The sequence below is a fragment of the Oncorhynchus gorbuscha genome, linkage group LG06, assembly GCF_021184085.1.
Source record: "Oncorhynchus gorbuscha isolate QuinsamMale2020 ecotype Even-year linkage group LG06, OgorEven_v1.0, whole genome shotgun sequence".
NCBI classification, from domain to species: Eukaryota; Metazoa; Chordata; class Actinopteri; order Salmoniformes; family Salmonidae; genus Oncorhynchus; species Oncorhynchus gorbuscha.
The window spans coordinates 17,619,515-17,642,457 of record NC_060178.1 but is presented as its reverse complement, the minus strand read 5'-3'; the positions used below and the strand labels follow the sequence as shown (position 1 = coordinate 17,642,457).

At 43.7% G+C, this 22,943-nt stretch overlaps 1 protein-coding gene across 1 annotated transcript in view; it reads left to right on the top strand.

The window, feature by feature from the left end:
- LOC124037638 (sodium- and chloride-dependent GABA transporter 2-like) overlaps nucleotides 1-22,943 on the top strand; it is a 66,598-nt gene that overhangs the window by 10,816 nt on the left and 32,839 nt on the right. The window contains 5 exon segments of the mRNA XM_046352558.1: nucleotides 400-540; nucleotides 1,005-1,089; nucleotides 1,484-1,616; nucleotides 2,470-2,493; nucleotides 2,495-2,605. Of these exon segments, the coding sequence (XP_046208514.1) occupies nucleotides 400-540; nucleotides 1,005-1,089; nucleotides 1,484-1,616; nucleotides 2,470-2,493; nucleotides 2,495-2,605 (494 nt within the window).

Genomic DNA, 22,943 nt, shown 5'->3' with positions numbered 1-22,943 from the left:
TTTTGTGGATTTTACCTCTATCTACAGCCATGTCTACTACTTGTCTGCATAACGGAATTGAATAAGAGAGACATTTTGAGAACTTTTTGCTTAGTGCGTGTGTGTTTGTGCATGCTTGTCTGCCAGTATGTAGTAGGAGGGGGTTGATGTAATGGTTGGCATGCCTCTGACACTGGCACACTTCCAAGTATCCAATGCTTTCATCATTCAATTGGCCCCTAATAAGGACAATATAACTGTAGACATTCACACAGGAGCCAGAGAGGCTACCGGATGGGAAATGGTGGAGTCGGCAATGTGAATGAAGACATGGTTTTCATGCGTGTTGTTGTATTCAACATTGAAAGGCATTGTCATAGCCAACCACAATACTCCACTTGTCCTTGGTCCCCGCTGCAGGAGTGGGCTATGCCACACAAGTCATCGTGGCTCTGTTGAACTTCTATTACATCATAGTCCTGGCCTGGGCCATCTTCTACCTGTCCTACTCCTTCACCTGGGACCTGCCCTGGGCCTCCTGCAACAACACATGGAACACAGGTCAGAGATCCACCATAGGCTCAGTGGACGTTTTCCTTATTCAATCTTGTCAAAGCTCTTCCTCAAGGGCAGAAGGAATATGATTGATTGGAGGAAATGGCTCCATGGAAATGTTGCTGGTTCAAATGTTACCCAACCCCTAACCCTAACCAATTGAGATTACATTAACTGAACCAATCGTATTTATTGCCTAAACATTCACATTGTTTCTGCCCTCGAGACACGGTCGAATGAGGAAAACTCCAGTATGCCACCATATACAGAGAGAGGTTGAGTAGAAACATACAGGACTACACTCAATTATTAATCAAATGTATTTATAAAGGCCTTTTTATATCAGCAGTTGGTGGTGTCCTGTGTAAGTCTTACCTAACATTAGAATATGGTTGGGTTCCCAAGAGAAACCATATAGCTGGTGTCCTCACTGAGCTTGTGCAAACTTGTTGTGCATTTCTGTTCTCAAGATTCTTGCATGGAGTTCCAGAGGAGGAACGACTCGTTTAATCAGCCACGTCTGAACGCCACGTCTCCTGTCATTGAGTTCTGGGAGTAAGTACTAAGAGTCTATTGTTTCTCCATCTCCTTAAGGAGCCTGGGTGGCCTACTGTTTATTCCTCAGCCAACTGGCCGTTGTCTTGCCAACTGGTGTTGCACTGCTGAATACAAAAACACGATGGCTTGAAGATAGTCTTCTTTATGGGTGATTTTTAAGGGCTGTGGTGTCCTTACAGATACCTCCATAATGTACATGTTTGCTCTGTAATTTCAGAGCTTACTAATCATGTTTGGTTATCTGTAAATAGCAATCACATATGTATGCACGCACACATGACTGTAAGTCGCTTTGGATAAAAGCGTCTGCTAAATGGCATATATTATTATTATTATTATTATTATAGTTATCTCACGTTATCTGTTCCCTTGTGTGTTTGGGATTTTGTAGGCGAAGGGTTCTGCGTATCTCCTCTGGCATAGACAATATAGGATCTCTCAACTGGGACCTGGTTCTGTGTCTGGCCATAGCCTGGATACTGGTTTACTTCTGTATCTGGAAGGGAGTCAAGTCCACTGGCAAGGTACTCTACATTCTGTCTCTGTGAGCCTCCCTAATACAGGCCAGGAAGAACCTCTGAGCCCTATCCTGATTGATTGAGTGATTTTATTTGGCAGTTTAAGAAATACAATGATTTATTTCTATTGTGGTCCCTTAAAGTGCATGGTGCAATACATGATATAGAAACAGACATGAAAATGGTTCTACCGTTCAGTCATCAGAAAGCTTTTGACAGACGTTTAAAAATAGGTTTTGGTCAGTATAGCTTTAAGTTGTTGTGGTAGTTTATTCCACTTAACAGCACCGGTATATAGAACGGTACCGGAAAGGCTCTTACATTTGAAAAAGTCAATAGCATATTCACTGGCAATGAATAGGACCAAGAGTTGCACCTGGTCTGATCACTTGTTCAGGACATATTCTAAGTATTTATACGCATTTCTCAACGTTGCTTAACACCTTTGGACAGCCAAGTACTCTAGGTATGTGGTCCGGTTGAGGTCTGGCAGATAACGTGATACAGTAGCTGAGATGACTACACTCTTAGAAAAAAGGGTTCCAAAATAGTTATTTGGCTGTCCCCATAGGAGAACCCTTTTTGGTTCCAGGTAGAACCCTTTCTACAGAAGGTTCTACCTGGAACCAAAAAGGGTTCTCCCTATGTTGACAGCAGAAAAACCCTTTTACGTTCTAGATAGCTCAGAGTGTGTGGTAGAGACCATTCAATGACTCTTTTGCTTCTTATTATGAATAGACACCTGCTTAACCCACTGTGTTGTACATTGCTATCTGTGATTCTTGGTGCTGTACTGTTTTGCACTGTGCATACCGTAGCCGTGTGTATGTACAGTACAACCCTAACCCTGTTCCCTCAGGTGGTGTATTTTACAGCCACCTTCCCCCTACATCATGCTGTGTATCCTGCTCATCAGAGGGGTCACCCTACCGGGAGCCTTCATAGGAATCAAATTCTACCTCTACCCAGACCTGAGCCGCCTGTCCGACCCACAGGTACGCACACACAAACACACACGCATACATCCCGACCATCACATCTGTGGGAAGTGGAAAAGCCCCACAGTGTGTGTGGACAGTGGTTGACACAATGACCCTATAGACTGACTGACCCAGCACTCCTCTGACCTCTGCTTGTCAGAAATAGAACACCTCACAGTCACACCTCTTGTGTATTCCCCAAGGTTACTATAGTTACTGTAGAACTGTGTTCCAGTACATATAACTTGGACGATAAATGATTCACTTCGTTAGTTGAGCGAGTAATACTAATATGAAAGTGATTATTATACTTTGATTAGGAGGAGTGGTGCTTTGGGAGTGATGTAGGGTTGTCCTCCAACCCCTTGGGAGCTAGCGCAATATTACCAAGAATGTTATAGAGCTGGATCATTAACAAATAAAACCTTGTCTGGTCAAGAGAGCAGAACATGGCATGGGAAAACCAGGAGGATGTTGTCTTTCAAACTAAGGCCGTGCCAGAGAATGACCGCAACTAATCTGTAAAGTTGCCAGTCCCTAGAAATATTTGACGAGTGAGAGGATCTGGAGAGAAGAATACAGGTTTGCCAAGCTTGTAGTGCCATACCCAAGGAGAATTGAGGCCATAATCGATGCCAAAGGTGCTTCAACAAAGTACTGAGTAAAGAGTCTGAATACTTCAAAATAAATAAATAGGCAAACATTCTAAAAACCTGTTTTTGCCTTGTCATTATGGGGTATTGTGTGTAGAATGATGAGGGGGAAAAACGATTTCATCCATTTTAGAATAAGGCTGTAACATAACAAAATGTGAAAAAAGTCAAGGGGTCTGAACACTTTACAAATGCACTGTATACACTACAGGTCAAATGTTTTAGAACACCTACTCATTCAAGGGTTTCTTTATTTTTGCTATTTTCTACATTGTCAAATAGTAGTGAAGACATCAAAACTATGAAATAACACATATGGAATCATGTAGTAACCTATCAAGGCACAAGCCGAGACCCAGCTGCAGACACAGGAGGCAGATGGTTGGAGTCCTACACGGAACCCAAACCGGCTGCGGGCGTGCGCCATCGTGCATAAATTTATTTTGCCCCCGCACATCAAACACGATCACGACATGCAGATCACGACACGCCAAGAGTGTGCAAAGCTGACATCAAGGCAAAGGGTGGCTATTTGAAGAATCTCAAAAATAAAATATATTTAGATTTGTTTAACACTTTTTTGGTTTCTACATGATTCCATGAGTTATTTCATAGTTTTGATTTCTTCACTATTACTCTGCAATGTAAAATATTAAAATATAAAAAATGTAAATATCAAAACAAACTCTGAACCAATGACATTAATTTGGGGACAGGTCGAAAAGCATTAAACATGTATGGCAATTTAGCTAGTTAGCTTGCACTTGCTAGCTTACGTTAATTTGTCCTATTTAGCTAGCTTGCTGTTGCTAGCCTGGGATATAAACATTGAGTTTATAAATGGTCCTGGGATATAAACATTGAGTTGTTATTTTACCTGAAATGCACAAGGACCTCTACTCCGACAATTCATCCACACATAAAACGGCCAACCGAATCTTTTCTAGTCATCTCTCCTCCTTCCGGGCTAAATTTTAATTGTATTACCACGACAATCGGCAACAAAGTTCGTCTTTCAATCACCCACGTGGGTATAACCATTGAGGAGATGGCACGTGGGTACCTGCTTCTATAAACCAATGAGGAGATGGGAGAGGCAGGACTTTCAGCGCGATCTGTGTCAGAAATAGGAATGTCTTCTATTTTAGCCCTTGGCGTCGCAGACGCTCGTTGGCGCGTGCGAGCTGTGTGGGTGGAATAATTGAATAACATGGATTTCAAAATGTATTTTGTGACGCTCGCACACGCGATATGTCCGGTCTGGTCAGCATGTTACAATGTTTAATAATCCAAAAGGAGTAGGCAAGAGAATGGTCGTGGACAGGCAAAAGGTCAAACCAGATCCGAGTCCAGGAGGTACAGAGTGGCAGAAAGGCTCATGGTCAATGGCAGGCAGAATGGTCAGGCAGATAGATGGGTACAGTGTCCAGAAACTGGCAAGGGTCAAAACCGGGAAGACTATCAAAAAGAGAATAGCAAAAGGAGAACAGGAAAAACACGCTGGTTGACTTGACTAACATATAAGACGAACTGGCACAGAGAGAAATTGATAAATACAATGGGGGAAATAAGCAACACCTGGAGGGGGTGGAGACAATCACAGGAACAGCTGAAACAGATCAGGGCGTGACAGTAACCGAAAAAGAGATAAACAAATCAAAATATATTTTATATTTGAGATTCTTCAAGTAGCCACCCTTTGCCTTAATGACAGCTTTGAACACTCTTGGCATTCTCTCAACCAGGAATGCATTTCAATTAACGTGTGTGCCTTGTTAAAAATGAATTTGTGGAATTTATTTCCTTCTTAATGCGTTTGAACCTATCAGTTGTGTTGTGACAAGGAAGATACAGAAGATAGCCCTATTTGGTAAAAGACCATGTCCATATTATGGCAAGAACAGCTCAAATAAGCAAAGAGAAACGACAGTCCATCACTACTTTAAGAGATGGTCAGGAATATTTCAAGAACTTTGTAAGTTTCTTCAAGTGCAGTTGCAAAAACCATCAAGTGCTATGATGAAACTGGCTCTCATGAGTACTGCCACGGGAATCGAAGACCCAGAGTTACCTCTGCTGCAGAATATAAGTTCATTTGACTTACCAGCCTCAAAAATTGCAGCCCAAATAAATGCTTCAGGGTTCAACAGACACATCTCAACATCAACTGTTCAGATAAGACTGTGTGAATCAGGCCTTCATGGTTGAATTGCTGCAAAGAAACCACTACTAAAGGACACCAATAAGAAGAAGAGACTTGCTTGGGAAATTTGTCCTTTGGTGTAGAGTACAAATTGGAGATTTTTAGTTCCCACTGCCGTGTCTTTCTGAGACAAGGTGTGGAAGAGCGGATGATAACTAGATGTGGATTTCCAACCGTAAAGCATGGAGGAGGTGGTATGGTGTGGGGGTGCTTTGCTGGTGACACTATGTGATTTATTTAGAATTTAATGCACATTTAACCAGCATGGCTACCATAGCATTCTGCAGCGATACTCCATCCCATCTGGTTTGGGCCTAGTGGAACTATCATCTTTTTTTCAACAGGACAATGACCCAACACACCTCCAGGCTGTGTAAGGGCTATTTTACCAAGGAGAGTGATGGAGTGCTGCATCAGATGACCTGGCCTCCACAATCCACCGACCTCAACCAAATTGAGATGGTTTGGGATGAGTCGGACCGCAGAGTGAAGGAAAAGTAGCCAACAAGTGCTTAGTATATGTGGGAATTCCGTCAAGACTGTTGGAAAAGCATTCCAGGTGAAACTGGTTGAGAGAATGCCAAGAGTATGCAAAGCTGTCATCAAGGCAAAGGGTGGCTATTTGAAGAAACTCAAACTCTAAAATCTATTTTGATAATGATCATTATTTTGTTTGGAGGAAAAAGGGGGAGGCTTGCAACCGAAGAACAACATCCCAACAGTGAAGCACAGGGGTGGCAGCATCATGTTGTGGGGGTGCTGTGCTGCAGGAGGGACTGGTGCACTTCATAAAATAGATGGCATCATGATGCAGGAAAATTATGCGGATATATTGAAGCAACATCTCAAGTCATCAGTCAGGAAGTTAAAACTTGGTCGCAAATGGGTTTTCCAAATGGACAATGACCCCAAGCATACTTCCAAATTTGTGGCAAAATGGCTTAAAGACAACAAAGTTAAGGTATTTGTTATGCAGGTGAGTGAGGACCCAAAAGCGACTTAACAGAAACTGAGTTTATTTAAGTCCAAACAGAAATAACATAATCCTCAATCCTTAACAGGAAATGTCCAAACGGGGATAACAGAAATCCTCTAGTTGTAGAGGGGAATTGCAGGATAAGCGGCAACAGACTGCAGGTCCCTTCGGGTAGGCGCGGGCCGTAGCTGACAGAGACACCTGCTCACACGCAGCATCTGATGAAGGCAAAACACGACAGGACGGAACAAGAACACAGCAACAGCAAACAAGAATCCGACAAGGACAGAGGCAGAAACCGAGAGAGAAATAGAGACCTAATCAGAGGGAAAAATAGGGGACAGGTGTGAAAGAGTAAACGAGGTCGTTAGGAGAATGAGGAACAGCTGGGAGCAGGAACGGAACGATAGAGAGAGAGAGGGATAGAGAGAGGGAAAGAAACCTAATAAGACCAGCAGGGGGAAACGAATAGAAGAGAAAGCACAGGGACAAGACATGACAATATATGACAATACATGACAGTACCCCCCCACTCACCGAGCGCCTCCTGGCGCACTCGAGGAGGAACCCTGGCGGCAACGGAGGAAATCATCGATCAACGAACGGTCCAGCACGTCCCGAGATGGAACCCAACTCCTCTCCTCAGGACCGTAGTCCCCTCCCGATCCACTAAGTACTGGTGACCACGTCCCCGAGAACGCATGTCCATAATCTTCCGGACCCTGTAGATAGGTGCGCCCTCGACAAGGACATGGGGGGAGACGAACATGGCCAGGGGCGCGAAGAAAAGGCTTGACACAGGAGACATGGAAGACTGGGTGGACGCGACGAAGATGTCGCGGAAGAAGTATAGCCCACAAAGTCGCACTGCGACAGGATTAACGACCTGAGAAATACGGAACGGACCAATGAACCGCGGGGTCAATTTGCGAGAAGCTGTCGTAAGGGGAAGGTTACGAGTGGAGAGCCATACTCTCTGACTGCGACAATACCTAGGACTCTTAGTCCTACGCTTATTGGCGGCTCTCACAGTCTGCGCCCTATAACGGCAAAGTGCAGACCTGACCCTCTTCCAGGTGCGCTCACAACGTTGGACAAAAGCCTGAGCGGAGGGAACGCTGGACTCGGCGAGCTGGGACGAGAACAGAGGGGGCTGGTACCCAAGGCTACTCTGAAAAGGAGATAGCCCGGTCGCAGATGAAGGAAGCGAGTTGTGAGCGTATTCCGTCCAGGGGAGCTGTTCTGCCCAAGACGCAGGGTTTCGAAAGGAAAGACTGCGTAAGATGCGACCAATAGTCTGATTGGCCCGTTCTGCTTGACCGTTAGACTGGGGATGAAAACCGGAAGAGAGACTGACGGAAGCCCCAATCAAACGACAAAACTCCCTCCAAAACTGAGACGTGAATTGCGGACCTCTGTCCGAAACGGCGTCTAACGGAAGGCCATGAATTCTGAACACATTCTCAATGATGATTTGTGCCGTCTCTTTAGCGGAAGGAAGCTTAGCGAGGGGAATAAAACGAGCCGCCTTAGAGAACCTATCGACAACCGTTAGAATAACAGTCTTCCCCGCTGACAAAGGCAGCCCGGTAATAAAGTCTAAGGCGATGTGAGACCATGGTCGAGAGGGAATGGAAAGCGGTCTGAGACGACCGGCAGGAGGAGAGTTACCTGACTTAGTCTGCGCGCAGTCCGAACAAGCAGCCACGAAATGGCGCGTGTCACGCTCCTGAGTAGGCCACCAAAACCGCTGGCGAATAGAAGCAAGCGTGCCCCGAACGCCGGGGTGGACAGCTAACTTGGCAGAGTGAGCCCACTGAAGAACGGCCAGACGAGTAGAAACGGGAACGAAAAGAAGGTTACTAGGACAAGCGCGCGGCGACGGAGTGTGAGTGAGTGCTTGCTTTACCTGTCTCTCAATTCCCCAGACAGTCAACCCGACAACACGCCCCTCAGGGAGAATCCCCTCGGGGTCGGTAGAGGCTACAGAAGAACTGAAGAGATGGGATAAAGCATCAGGCTTGGTGTTCTTAGTGCCCGGACGATAAGAAATCACAAACTCGAAACGAGCGAAAAACAACGCCCAACGAGCCTGACGCGCATTGAGTCGTTTGGCAGAACGGATGTACTCAAGATTCTTATGGTCAGTCCAAACGACAAAAGGAACGGTCGCCCCCTCCAACCACTGTCGCCATTCGCCTAGGGCTAAGCGGATGGCGAGCAGTTCGCGGTTTCCCACATCATAGTTACGTTCCGACGGCGACAGGCGATGAGAAAAATACGCGCAAGGATGGACCTTATCGTCAGAATGGGAGCGCTGGGACAGAATGGCTCCCACGCCCACCTCTGACGCGTCAACCTCGACAATGAATTGTTTAGTGACGTCAGGAGTAACAAGGATAGGAGCGGATGTAAAACGCTTCTTGAGGAGATCAAAAGCTCCCTGGGCGGAAACGGACCACTTAAAGCACATCGTGACAGAAGTAAGGAATGTGAGAGGAGCTGCCACTTGACCGAAATTACGAATGAAACGCCGATAGAAATTTGCGAAACCGAGAAAGCGCTGCAACTCGACACGTGACTTAGGGACGGGCCAATCGCTGACAGCATGGACCTTAGCGGGATCCATCTGAATGCCTTCAGCGGAAATAACAGAACCGAGAAATGTGACGGAGGAGACATGAAAAGCGCACTTCTCAGCCTTCACATAAAGACAATTCTCTAAAAGGCGCTGGAGAACACGTCGAACGTGCTGAACATGAATCTGGAGTGACGGTGAAAAAATCAGGATATCGTCAAGGTAAACAAAAACAAAGATGTTCAGCATGTCTCTCAGTACATCATTCACTAATGCCTGAAAGACAGCTGGAGCATTAGCGAGACCGAACGTCAGAACCCGGTATTCAAAATGCCCTAACGGAGTGTTAAACGCCGTTTTCCACTCGTCCCCCTCCCTGATGCGCACGAGATGGTAAGCGTTACGAAGGTCCAACTTAGTAAAAAACCTGGCTCCCTGCAGAATCTCGAAGGCTGACGACATAAGGGGAAGCGGATAACGATTCTTAACCGTTATGTCATTCAGCCCTCGATAATCCACGCAGGGGCGCAGGGTACCGTCCTTTTTCTTAACAAAAAAAAACTCCGCTCCGGTAGGAGAGGAAGAAGGCACAACGGTACCGGCGTTGAGAGCAACAGACAGATAATCTTCGAGAGCCTTACGTTCGGGAGCCGACAGAGAGTATAGTCTACCCCGGGGGGGAGTGGTCCCCGGAAGGAGATCAATACTACAATCATACGACCGGTGAGGAGGAAGGGAGGTGGCCCTGGACCGACTGAAGACCGTGCGCAGATCATGATATTCCTCCGGCACCCCTGTCAAATCACCAGGTACCTCCTGTGAAGAGGGGACAGAAGAAACAGGAGGGATAGCAGACATTAAACATTTCACATGACAAGAAACGTTCCAGGATAGGATAGAATTACTAGACCAATTAATAGAAGGATTATGACACACTAGCCAGGGATGACCCAAAACAACAGGTGTAAAAGGTGAATGAAAAATCAAAAAAGAAATGGTCTCACTATGGTTACCAGATACTGTGAGGGTTAAAGGTAGTGTTTCACATAATATACTGGGGAGAGGACTACCATCCAAGGCGAACATGGCCGTGGGCTCCCCTAACTGTCTGAGAGGAATGTCATGTTCCCGAGCCCAGGCTTCGTCCATAAAACAGCCCTCAGCCCCAGAGTCTATCAAGGCACTGCAGGAAGCAGCCGAACCGGTCCAGCGTAGATGGACCGACAAGGTAGTACAGGATCTTGATGGAGAGACCTGAGTAGTAGCGCTCACCAGTAGCCCTCCGCTTACTGATGAGCTCTGGCTTTTACTGGACATGAAATGACAAAATGTCCAGCGGAACCGCAATAGAGACAGAGGCGGTTGGTGATTCTCCGTTCCCTCTCCTTAGTCGAGATGCGAATACCCCCCAGCTGCATGGGCTCAACACCTGAGCCAGTGGGGGGAGATGGTAGTGATGCGGAGAGGGGGGACACTGTTAACGCGAGCTCTCTTCCACGAGCTCGGTGACGAAGATCTACCCGTCGTTCTATGCGGATGGCGAGTTCAATCAAAGAATCCACGCTGGAAGGAACCTCCCGGGAGAGAATCTCATCCTTAACTTCAGCGTGGAGTCCCTTCAGAAAACGAGCGAGCAACGCCGGCTCGTTCCAGTCACTGGAGGCAGCAAGAGTGCGAAACTCTATAGAGTAATCCGTTATGGATCGATCACCTTGACATAGGGAAGCCAGGGCCCTGGAAGCCCGTATCATCTCCTCTTTAAAGTTCTGATACTCATTAGTACACTCAGCCCTTGCCTCCCAGATTGCCGTGCCCCACTCACGAGCCCGTCCAGTAAGGAGAGATATGACGTAGGCAATACGAGCTCTACCCCTTGAGTATGTGATGGGCTGGAGAGAGAACACAATATCACACTGGGTGAGAAACGAGCGGCATTCAGTGGGCTGCCCAGAGTAACACGGTGGGTTATTAATTCTGGGTTCCGGAGACTCGGAAGCCTGGGAAGTAGCTGGTGGATCGAGACGGAGATTGTGAAACAGTCTTGAGAGGTCGGAGACCTGAGCGGCCAGGTTCTCAACGGCATGCCGAGCAGTAGACAATTCCTGCTCGTGTCTGCCGAGCATCGCTCCCTGGATCTCGACGGCAGAGTTGCGAGGATCCGTAGTCGCTGGGTCCATTCTTGGTCGGATTCTTCTGTTATGCAGGTGAGTGAGGAACCAAAAGCGACTTAACAGAAACTGAGTTTATTTAAGTCCAAACAGAAATAACATAATCCTCCATCCTTAACAGGAAATGTCCAAACGGGGATAACAGAAATCCTCTAGTTGTAGAGGGGAATTGCAGGATAAGCGGCAACACACTGCAGGTCCCTTCGGGTAGGCGCGGGCCGTAGCTGACAGAGACACCTGCTCACACGCAGCATCTGATGAAGGCAAAACACGACAGGACGGAACAAGAACACAGCAACAGCAAACAAGAATCCGACAAGGACAGAGGCAGAAACCGAGAGAGAAATAGAGACCTAATCAGAGGGCAAAATAGGGGACAGGTGTGCAAGAGTAAACGAGGTCGTTAGGAGAATGAGGAACAGCTGGGAGCAGGAACGGAACGATAGAGAGAGAGAGGGATAGAGAGAGGGAAAGAAACCTAATAAGACCAGCAGGGGGAAACTAATAGAAGAGAAAGCACAGGGACAAGACATGACAATATATGACAATACATGACAGTATTAGAGTGGCCATCACAAAGCCCTGACCTCAGTCCTATAGAAAATTTGTGTGCAGAACTGAAAAAGCGTGTGCGAGCAAGGAAGCCTACAAACCATTGAGTACATTGCTAGATAAATTAAGTTATTGTTGGTGTATAATGAGTTGAGGTGATCCGTAGAATTGAGAGATATTGTTGTAATTTATTTGATTGTTGAATAGCCTGGGCCAGGGCCTCCAGGAACTTATAAAAATTGCAGATGTGAGATGGGGTCACCGAGCCTGCTACTTGTACTTATTCTGAACGGAACTGAGCAGGTATTGCCTTTTATTTCTGTGGCAGGGGGATTGGTATACAGTGTAATCGGAAATCATTCAGACCCCTCGATTACCCCCCCCACATTTTGTTACTTTACAGCCTTATTCTAAAATGGATTAAATATTTTTCCCCCCATCAAACTACCCACATCGAACTACACAAAACACCCTTAATGACAAACCAAAAACTTGTTTTTAGAAATGTTTGCTAATATATTAAAAATTAAAAATAGAAATATCACAATTACATGTAGTACCAGTCAAAGGTTTGGATACATCTACTCATTCCAGGTTTTTTCTTTATTTTTTAAAACTATTTTCTACATTGTAGAATAATAGTGAATACATCAAAACTATGAAATAACACATATGGAATCATGAGGTAACCAAAAAAGTGTTAAAGAAATCTAAATATATTTTATATTGCCTGTACATGACCATCTGATCATTTATCACTCCAGTGTTAATCTGCAAAATTGTATTATTTGCCTACCTCCTCATGCCTTTTGCACACATTGTATATAGACTGCCCATTTTTTTCTACTATGTTATTGACTTGTTAATTGTTTATTCCATGTGTAACTCTGTGTTGTCTGTTCACACTGCTATGCTTTATCTTGGCCAGGTCGCAGTTGCAAATGAGAACTTGTTCTCAACTAGCCTACCTGGTTAAATAAAGGTGAAATAGAAAATAAATAAAATAAAAATATTTGAAATTCTTAAAAACTATATATATATTTTATTTTATTTAACCTTCATGTAACTAGGCAAGTCAGTTAAGAACAAATTATTATTCACAGTGACGGCCTACCAAAAGGTAAAAGGCCTTCTGCGGGGACGGGGGCCTGAGACTAAAACAAATTAGATAATACAATGTAAATATAAATATAGGACAAAACACATCACAATAAGAGAGACAACACAACACTACATAAAGAGAGACCTAAGACAACAACATAGCAAGGCAGCAACACATGACAACATAGCAAAGGAGCAACACATGACAACACAGCATGGTCAAGAAGGTAGAGACAACAATACATCACAAAAAAGTAGTCTTGATGACAGCTTTGCACACTTGGCATTCTCTCAAATCAAATCAAATGTTATTTGTCACATACACATGGTTAGCAGATGTTAATGCGAGTGTAGCGAAATGCTTGTGCTTCTAGTTCCAACAATGCAGTAATATCCAACGAGGAATCTAACCTAACAATTCCACAACAACTACCTTATACACACAAGTGTAAAGGAATTAATAAGAATATGTACATTAAAAAAACATATGAATGGTATAGAACGGCATAGGCAAGATGTATAGAGTACCGTATATACATATGAGATGAGTAATGTAGGGTATGTAAACATATAAAAGATGCATTGTTTAAAGTGGCTAGTGATACATTACATCAAGATGGCAAGATGCAGTAGATGGTATAGAGTACAGTATATCCATATGAGATGAGTAATATAGGGTATGTAAACATTATATCAAGTGGCATTGTTTAAAGTGGCGAGTGATACATTTATTACATAAATGTATCCATTATTAAAGTGGCTGGAGTTGAGTCAGTATGATGGCAGCAGCCACTCAATGTTAGTGATGGCTGTTTAACAGTCTGATGGCCTTGAGATAGAAGCTGTTTTTCAGTCTCTCGGTCCCTGCTTTGATGCACCTGTACTGACCTCTCCTTCTGGATGATAGCAGGGTGAACAGGCAATGGCTCGGGTGGTTGTTGTCCTTGATGATCTTTTTGGCCTTCCTGTGACATCAGGTGTTGTAGGTGTCCTGGAGGTCAGGTAATTTGCCCGCGGTGATGTATTGTGCAGACCCCACTGCCCTCTGGAGAGCCTTATGGTTATGGGCGGAGCAGTTGCCATACCAGGCGGTGATACAGCCCGGCCGGATGCTCTCGATTGTGCATCTGTAAAAGTTTGTGAGTGTTTTTGGTGACAAGCCGAATTTCTTCAGCCTCCTGAGGTTGAAGAGGCGCTGCTGCGCCTTCTTTACCACGCTGTCTGTGTGGTTGGACCATTTCAGTTTGTCCGTGATGTGTACGCCAAGGAACTTAACTGTCTATCCTCTCCACTACTGTCCCATCGATGTGGATAGGGGGGGGGGGGGGTGCTCCCTCTGCTCTTTCCCGAAGTCCACGATCATCTCCTTTGTTTTGTTGACGTTGAGTGTGAGGTTATTTTCCTGACACCACACTCCGAGGGCCCTCACCTCCTCCCTGTAGGCCGTCTCGTTGTTGTTGGTAATCAAGCCTACCACTGTAGTGTCGTCTGCAAACTTGATGATTGTGTTGGAGGCGTGAATGGCCATGCAGTCGTGGGCGAACAGGGAGTACAGGAAAGGGCTGAGAAGGCACCCTTGTGGGGCCTCAGTGTTGAGGATCAGCGGGGTGGAGATGTTGTTACCTACCCTCCCCACCTGGGGGCGGCCCGTCAGGAAGTCCAGGACCCAGTTGTACAGGGCGGGGTCGAGACCCAGGGTCTCGAGCTTGATGACGAGTTTGGAGGGTACTATGGTGTTAAATGCTGAGCTGTAGTCGATGAACAGCATTCTCATATAGGTATTCCTCTTGTCCAGATGGATTAGGGCAGTGTGCAGTGTGATTGCGATTGCATTGTCTGTGGACCTATTGGGGCAGTAAGCAAATTGGAGTGGGTCTAGGTTGTCAGGTAGGGTGGAGGTGATATGGTCCTTGGCTAGTCTCTCAAAGCACTTCATGATGATGGAAGTGAGTGCTAGTCATTTAGCTCAGTTACCTTAGCTTTCTTGGGAACAGCCCTTTCTTGAAGCATGTGGGGACATCAGACTGGGATAAGGATTGATTGAACATGTCCGTAAACACACCAGCCAGATGGTCTGCGCATGCTCTGAGGACGCGGCTGGGGATGCCGTCTGGGCCTGGAGCCTTGTGAGGGTTAACACGTTTAAATGTTTTGCTCACGTCGGCTGCAGTGAAGGAAAGCCTGTAGGTTTTGGTAGCGGGCCGTGTCAATGGCACTGTATTGTCCTCAAAGCGAGCAAATAAGTTGTTTAGTCTGTCTGGGGGCAAGACATCTTGGTCCGCGATGGGGCTGGTTTTCCTTTTGTAGTCCGTGATTGACTGTAGACCCTGCCACATACATCTCGTGTCTGAGCCGTTGAATTTCCATTCTACTTTGTCTCTATACTGACAATTGATTGCCTTGCGGAGGGAATATCTACACTGTTTGTATTCGGTCATGTTTCTGGTCACCTTGCCCTGATTAAAAGCAGTGGTTCGCGCTTTCAGTTTTGCGCAAACGCTGCCATCAATCCACGGTTTCTGGTTTGGGAATGTTTTAATAGACGCTGTGGGGCCGACATCGCCGATGCACTTTCTAATAAACTCGCTCACTGACTCAGCGTATTCGTCAATGTTGTTGTTAGCCGCAATGCGGAACATATCCCAGTCCACGTGATCGAAGCAATCTTGAAGAGTGGAATCTGATTGGTTGGGCCAGCGTTGAACAGACCTGAGTGCAATCATCTTGGTAGCTCAACCATCTTCATGAGGTAGTCACCTGGAATGCATTTCATTTAACAGGAGTGCCTTGTTAAAAGTTCATTTGTAGAATTTCTTTCCTTCTTAATGCATTTGAGCCAATAGGTTGTGTTGTGACAAGGTGGGGGTGGTATACAGAAGATGGCCCTATTTGGTAAAAGACCAAGTTCATATTATGGTAAGAACAGCTCAAATAAGCAAAGAGAAATGACAGTCCATCATTACTTTAAGACATGAAGGTCAGTCAATGCGGAACATTTCAAGAACTTTGAAAGTTTCTTCAAGTGTAGTTGCAAAAACCATCAAAAACCTCTCTTGAGGCCCGCCACAGGAAAGGAAGACCCAGAGTTACCTCTGGTGCAGAGGATAAGATAATTAGACCAACCAGACTCAGAAATTTTAGCCCAAATAAATTTAATCACAGAGTTCAAGTAACAGACACATCTCAACATCAACTGTTCAGAGGAGACGGTGTGAATCATGCTTTCATGGTGGAATTGCTGCAAAGAAACCACTACTAAAGGACACCAATAAGAAGAGACTTGCTTGGGCCAAAAAACAGGAGCAATGGACATTAGACTGGTGGAAATCTGTCCTTTGGTCTGATGAGTCCAAATGATTTGTTCCGTCATGGTTCCGTCGTGTCTTTGTGAGACGCAGAGTAGATGAACGGATGATCTCCGCATGTGTGGTTCCCACCGTGAATTACGGAGGAGGAGGTGTGATGGTGACATTATCTTTGATTTATTTAGAATTCAAGGCAAACTTAACCTGCATGGCTACCACAGCATTCTGCAGCGATACTCCATCCCATCTGGTTTGCGCTTAGTGTGACTATAATTTGTTTTTCAACAGGACAATGACCCAACGCACATCCAGGCTGTGTAAGGGCTGTTTGACGTAGAAGGAGAATGATGGAGTGCTGTATCAGATGACCTGGCCTCCACAATCACTCGACCTCAACCCAATTGAGATGGTTAGGGATGAGTTGGACCGCAGAGTGAAGGAAAAGCAGCCAACAAGTGTTCAGCATATGTTGGAACTCCTTCAAGACCGTTGGAAAAGCATTCCAGGTGAAGCTGGTTGAGAGAACCTGAAGAGTGTGCAAAGCTGTCATCAAGGCAAAAGGTGGCTACTTTGAAGAATCTCAAATATTAAATATATTTTGATTTCTTAAACACTTTTTGGGTTATTACAGGATTACATATGATGTGTTATTTAATAGTTTTGATGTCTTCACTATTATTCTACAATGGTAGAAAATTGTAAAAATAAGAAAAACCCTTGAATGAGTTGGTGTGTCCAAACTTTTGACTGGTACTGTAAGTATTCGGATGCTTTACTCAGTACTTTGTTGAAGCACCTTAGGCAGCGATTACAGCCTCGAGTCATCTTGGTTATGACGCTACAAGCTTGGCACACCTGTATTTGGCAGGTTTCTCCCATTCTTCTCTGCAGATCCTCTCAAGCTCTATCAGGTTTGAATGGGAGCGTTGCTGCACAGCTATTTTCATGTCTTTCCAGTGATGTTAGATCTGGTTCAATTCCGGGCTCTGGCTGGCCCACTCAAGGACATTCAGAGACTTGTCCCGAAGCCACTCCTACATAGAAACATCTCGAGAATGATCAATGGAAACAGGATGCACTTGAGCTCGATTTCGACTCTCATGGCAAAGAGTCTGCATACTTATTTAAATGAGGTATTTTTGTTTTATTTATTTAAATACATTTGCAAAAACATTTTTTTCGCTTTGTCATTATGGGGTATTGTGTGTAGATTGATGATGATTTTTAAAATCGTTTTACTATATGTTAGAATACAGCTGTAATGTAACAAAATGCGGAACAAGTCAAGGGTTCTGAATATTTTCCGAAGGCACTGTGTAGTATTTTCATCATATTAATTAGTCCCTTTGACTAATTAACTGGAGAGCTCTTCTTTGTCTACACCCATTCAGCATCGTTTACACCCTCTTAAGCTTTATCCCCGCCTGTAAACTCAGAGCGCTGTCAGATTGTCTGTACATAAATTGAGAGCGTTTCACTCTTGGAGCGTTCAGAGCACACACTGAATGCCCTGGCCAAGGAGTAGGGTTGTTCCGAGCGTTATGTCCTAACAACAGCAGTCAAGCTAACTGGTTAACGTTAGCTAGCTTGTTAGCTACTTCCAGACACAAATGAGAGAACAGCTCACTCTGACCATTTTACTCACCCTAGCAGAGCTGGTTAGGCTGTTTTTATCTTATCCAACCAGCCATATTCAATGGGCATTGAGTTTTCATACATTCATGAGTTATTCTGCGCTCTGGCACACTCATACGAGAGTGCTCTGAAATCGGAGTAGATAGCCAGAGCAAATTTACCAGCTATGTCTATCAAAAGTTGTTGCATTGACATCATGAACATCCTCTTGAAATGGTTACTTGCATAGTGGAGTCTTCTGTTAAAACATGTAGCTAGCTGGCTAAACAGTGAACCATAATCCCAACTCACACCGTTATTACCCTGCATGAATCTGCAGGTAGCTAACCAACCAGGTTCAATGTTAGCTAACTAACATTAAGCTATAACTAGCAATACAAATGGCTCTGAGATGCGAAAAATATTACTACACAGAGAATACAAGTAACGATAGCCGGCGAGCCAGCTAGCCAACGTTAGCTAGCTAGCTAACAGTACACTTGAAATGAAAACAACTTTCTGACAAAATTAGAAACATGTAATATCTGAAAATGTAGCTATCTTAACTGTATACATGGTTGGACGCTTCTCCCTTAGTTTAAATATGTAATCTGGAGACAGGTGTTTTTCGCTACCATACTGATTTCAAAACTCGATCTCTCGGTATGTCCAGCCCACTCATTATCTCAGCCAATCAAGGCTAGTGGGAAGGTTTTCTGTGGCTAAATGAACTAGGCATGTAATTTAACAATTTTATTTGTATTTACAGATGACATACAAGTTTGTTATTAAGGCACATGAAGGTTCAAATGTTCAAGAAGGCATTTCTGCCAAAAAACACATTTTGATTTTAAAAGAAAGTTGACCTTCAAATGAATCTCCTGTGAAGTAGTAACGCGCGACATACGCCTAGTTTCCTGAAACGAGTCACATTTGAAATTGATTTCAAGAATCAAATCAAAGTATATTTTATGTGTCACATGCACCGAATACAACAGGTCTCGACTTTACAGTGAAATGCTTACTTACAAGCCCTTAAACAACAATGCATTTTTAAGAAAAATAAGTGTTAAGAAAGCATTTACTAAAATAAACTGAACTAAGAAATAAAACAAAGAATTTTTTTTTTGAAAAAAAAAATGATTAAAGAGCAACAATAAAATAACAACAAATTAACACTACATACTGTCCCAATCAGGTAATTTGCCTACTCATGTTAGCCAATGCCCTCATGAGTTCATGGAGAAAGGTTTGGGCTCCCAGGAAGCCGGCTTCCACAGTTGAGAGAGGAGGAGTTCTTATTTCTTTTAAAAAAGGACTCGATCTGGCTTGGTGTGGATTTACAATCAGAGATGTACAATTCTTTATAGAAACTGAAGAATCTTTGGTTGATTCATTTGGGTTCTGATAGTAATTCACCTGATTCAGATTCAATAGCTTGTTAGCCAGTATGTTAGCCAGTACCCATGACTGGGTCGATTTGTTATGCAGGTGAATGAGGACCCAAAAGCGACTTGGCGAAAACAGAGTCTTTAATCCAGTTTAAGGAAATAGCAATACTCCTAGACAAATCGGAGCGGTAAATAAAGCATAACAAACAATTCCACTCGTAATCACGAGAACTGACTGGAGACTCGATAATAAACTGCAGGTTGCCTCGGGAAGGCACTTGACCGTAGCAGACTCAGACACCTGCTCACCACGCAGCATCTGAGGGAAACACGACACGACAGGGCGATACAAAGACACAGCACGGTGAACAATATACAAGGATCCGACAGGACTGAAACGGAAAACAAGGGGAGAAATAGGGACTCTAATCAGGGGAAAAGATAGGGAACAGGTGTGGGAAGACTAAATGATTGATTAGGGGAATAGGAACAGCTGGGAGCAGGAACGGAACGATAGAGAGAACAGAGAGAGGGAGGGAGAGAGAAAAAGGGGAACGAACCTAAAAAGACCAGCAGGGGGAAAACGAACAGAAGGAAAAGCAAAATGACAAGACAATATAAGACAAAACATGACAGATTACTATGGAAGTGATGGTTGAGTCTAACTCGATGGATTGCAAATGATATTCTCTGTCTTATCAATAGATTTAGTTCTGTCTTGACTTTCAAGTGAGTAGTCACTACATGGTCTCAAAAAAGTGTTTGTTGAGAACGTTCTAACGTTGTTAACAACTTTTCCTATTCTGATATCTTCTTTAATTGTGATTTGTTCAGCCCAGATGCAAATGCAGTTGCTTTGTTTTTAATAAAACCTTTAATGGCGTCACATAAAATCTGAGGATCGTCGACTGAATTTTTGTTAATCATTATGAATTCATTCAATTCCATTTCAAATTCTTCACAGAAAATATGATTTTGTAGTAAGTGACATTAAAGCACCATCTTGTGGCTCTTTTAGGATATTCTGATGTATGTATCTGGCCGTAATAAGCATGATGATCAGACAGGCTTATATGTTGAATTTCCATTTTCTTGATTCAATTAAATAGAGGAGTAGATAAGAGTACGAAATCAATTCTGGAGAATGTTTTGTGCCGGTTTGAATAGAAAGTGTACTCTTTTGCTTTAGGGCTATGAGCTCACCAAGCATCAATGAGGTTGTAAATAGAGAGTACATGTTGGAGAACCTTGGTTTCCTGTAGATTGAAGTTGGTCTTATTAGATTTGTCCCGCATGTCCAGAATGGCATTCATGTCTGTTCTAATAACCAGCAGGATTTCAGTTAATTCCAACAACATGCTGTTCAGAGAATCATACAACTTAGGATCATATGAATTTGGAACATACACATGAATAAAGGCCATTTTCTTTCCATTATGGATACATTTAAAACCTCTTAGGGATCCCTTACGGCTAGTATCCCGTTACCGGGATCAATTTGACAACATCCGGTAAATTGCAAAACACTAGAGTCCACCTGAGTGACACTTAGAAAGAATACGAATAATTCTTCATTTTTCAAAAAACAAAACATCGAACAATTTCGAAAGACTGTTGACATCTAATGGAAGCCATAGGAACTGCAATCTGGGTCCGAATAATGAGGCTTTCCCATAGAAAAGCATTGGAAAATCCAATGACCTCAACAACAACAAAAAATTCCTGGATGGATTGTCCTCTGGGTTTTGCCTGCCAAATCCGTTCTGTTATACTTACAGACATTATTTTAACAGTTGTAAAAACTTTAGTGTGTTTTCTATCCAATACTACCATGCATATGCATATCCTAGCTTCTGGGCCTGAGTAACAGGAAGTTTACTTTGGGCACCTCAGTCATCTAAACATGCCTTTACCAAGGACTGTGATTTTGAGTTTCTTATGTATCATTGAAAACACCTAGTTTTGTTTGGGGCTGATGAAAAAGCAACCAGTTTGCAGAAATGGTTCTCTATTCCATGTGCGTCATTTTGTGTGTTTATTGGAGCATTTCTACATGGTTTCTTGCTAGAATATTATGACAGCTGGAACGTTTGACAGGAATATTTAGGCCTTTCAAAAAGGCCTTTCAAATTTCACGAGAGAATAGTTAGTGTTGCCATTGTTTTTCTAAAACGTAATTGTTATCTTTAGTGTTGATAAGCCCATGGATGTAAAATAAAAAGCAGGACCCATAGGGAAATCCACCCATTGGTCTCTCCCCACCCAGAAGACGCTCTCTATAAACCATTTCCCTTCCCCCCTACTCCCTAGCCTCCCCGGTTCCCCTCGCCCTGCACTATAATTACATGGTTGTAGTATAACGGCTAGTGGCAGCCTTACATATGAAATTCCTTAAGCAGCATATTTTTGGTATTAAGATATTCATAAAAATAATAATAATAAAACTAAATAAGTAACCAATTCAGACCTTTTGCAATTAAGTTAGCAGACTTGAAGAGTAAGGGTGGGTAATGAAGAAAAAAAAAAAAAATTATAACAAGAAGAAACTATGTGAGATATGCAATTCTAATGCATAAACAGTCAAAAATAGGATAACTGTAGGATCCATATATTGTCCATTGTTCATTAATTTGCATGGTGTCATCACTGTGTAAATGTCCTGGACCATAGGCAATATAATGACAACAAGTTCAATGCTCAGCAATAATAGTATTATTGTTCCTTATACCCAAATATGAGAGGTCTCCTCGTCATTGTATTATGCTGAGGGCAGCATACAATTGTAACCATAGGCTAAGCAGCATGATTGTAACCATAGGCTAAGCAGCATGATTGTAACCATAGGCTAAGCAGCATGATTGTGCATGGATATCATACCAGAGTAAAGAGCCAGTCATGGGGTTCCATCTGTTGGCTTGTCCCCTTGTGTGTTGGGTTTGATGTGCTTCTCCAAGAAGTCTTGAGCTTCCTTGGCAGTGGAAAACATGTGTTGCTTGGTGGATGAAGCCGCATCTCAGGTTTAGCTGGCGTAGCTGGGATCTCACCTCATTGTAGGTCTTCTGCTGTTTTAGCAGTTCAGCACTCAGGTCTGGGTAGATGCTGATCCTCTTCCATCAATAAGTCAGATGCCCGGATTCCGCTGCAAGACGAACAATTCGCTGTTTGACTTCAAAGCTGTGGATCCAACAATCATACAACGAGTCGTTGTGGAGTTGACCCGTGCAATGTGCACGTGCAATGCAGCAGCATGAGACCCAGCAGCTCCTGTCCGAACAGTTCATAGAAAATATTAATCATAAAGGAAGTTGGGTTGCCTGCTTCCATGCTAGTTTCAAGTCCTGTGATTTTCAAATTATTATGTTTCTCTTTTAGGAGTTTGATATTCCCTTTTAACTTACTGTTTCCAGGTCATGGATGAACACGGCTGATGTTTTACAGATTTCTTTTCTTGTTTTTTTCTTATTTTGTAACTTATTGTGTACATAATGTTGTTGCTACCGTATCTTATGACCGAAAATAACTTCTAGACTTCAAAAAAGCGATTACTCACCGCGGACTGGAAGAAACTTTTTCCTTTAACAAGTCTGACGAGAAGGATATCCTGCTTTCACTGGAACAGGCCCAGATCCACGGATTCCACACGCCGAAAAAGGGGACGCAGATATCTCCTCAACGATTATCCTACCAACAGGACATTAAAAACTGTAACATCTTATGTTTGGCCGAGACGTGGCTGAACAAAGAAATGGCCAATATAGAGCTGGCGGGATTTTCCATATCTACCCATTTCATTTACGATTATCCTACCTTAT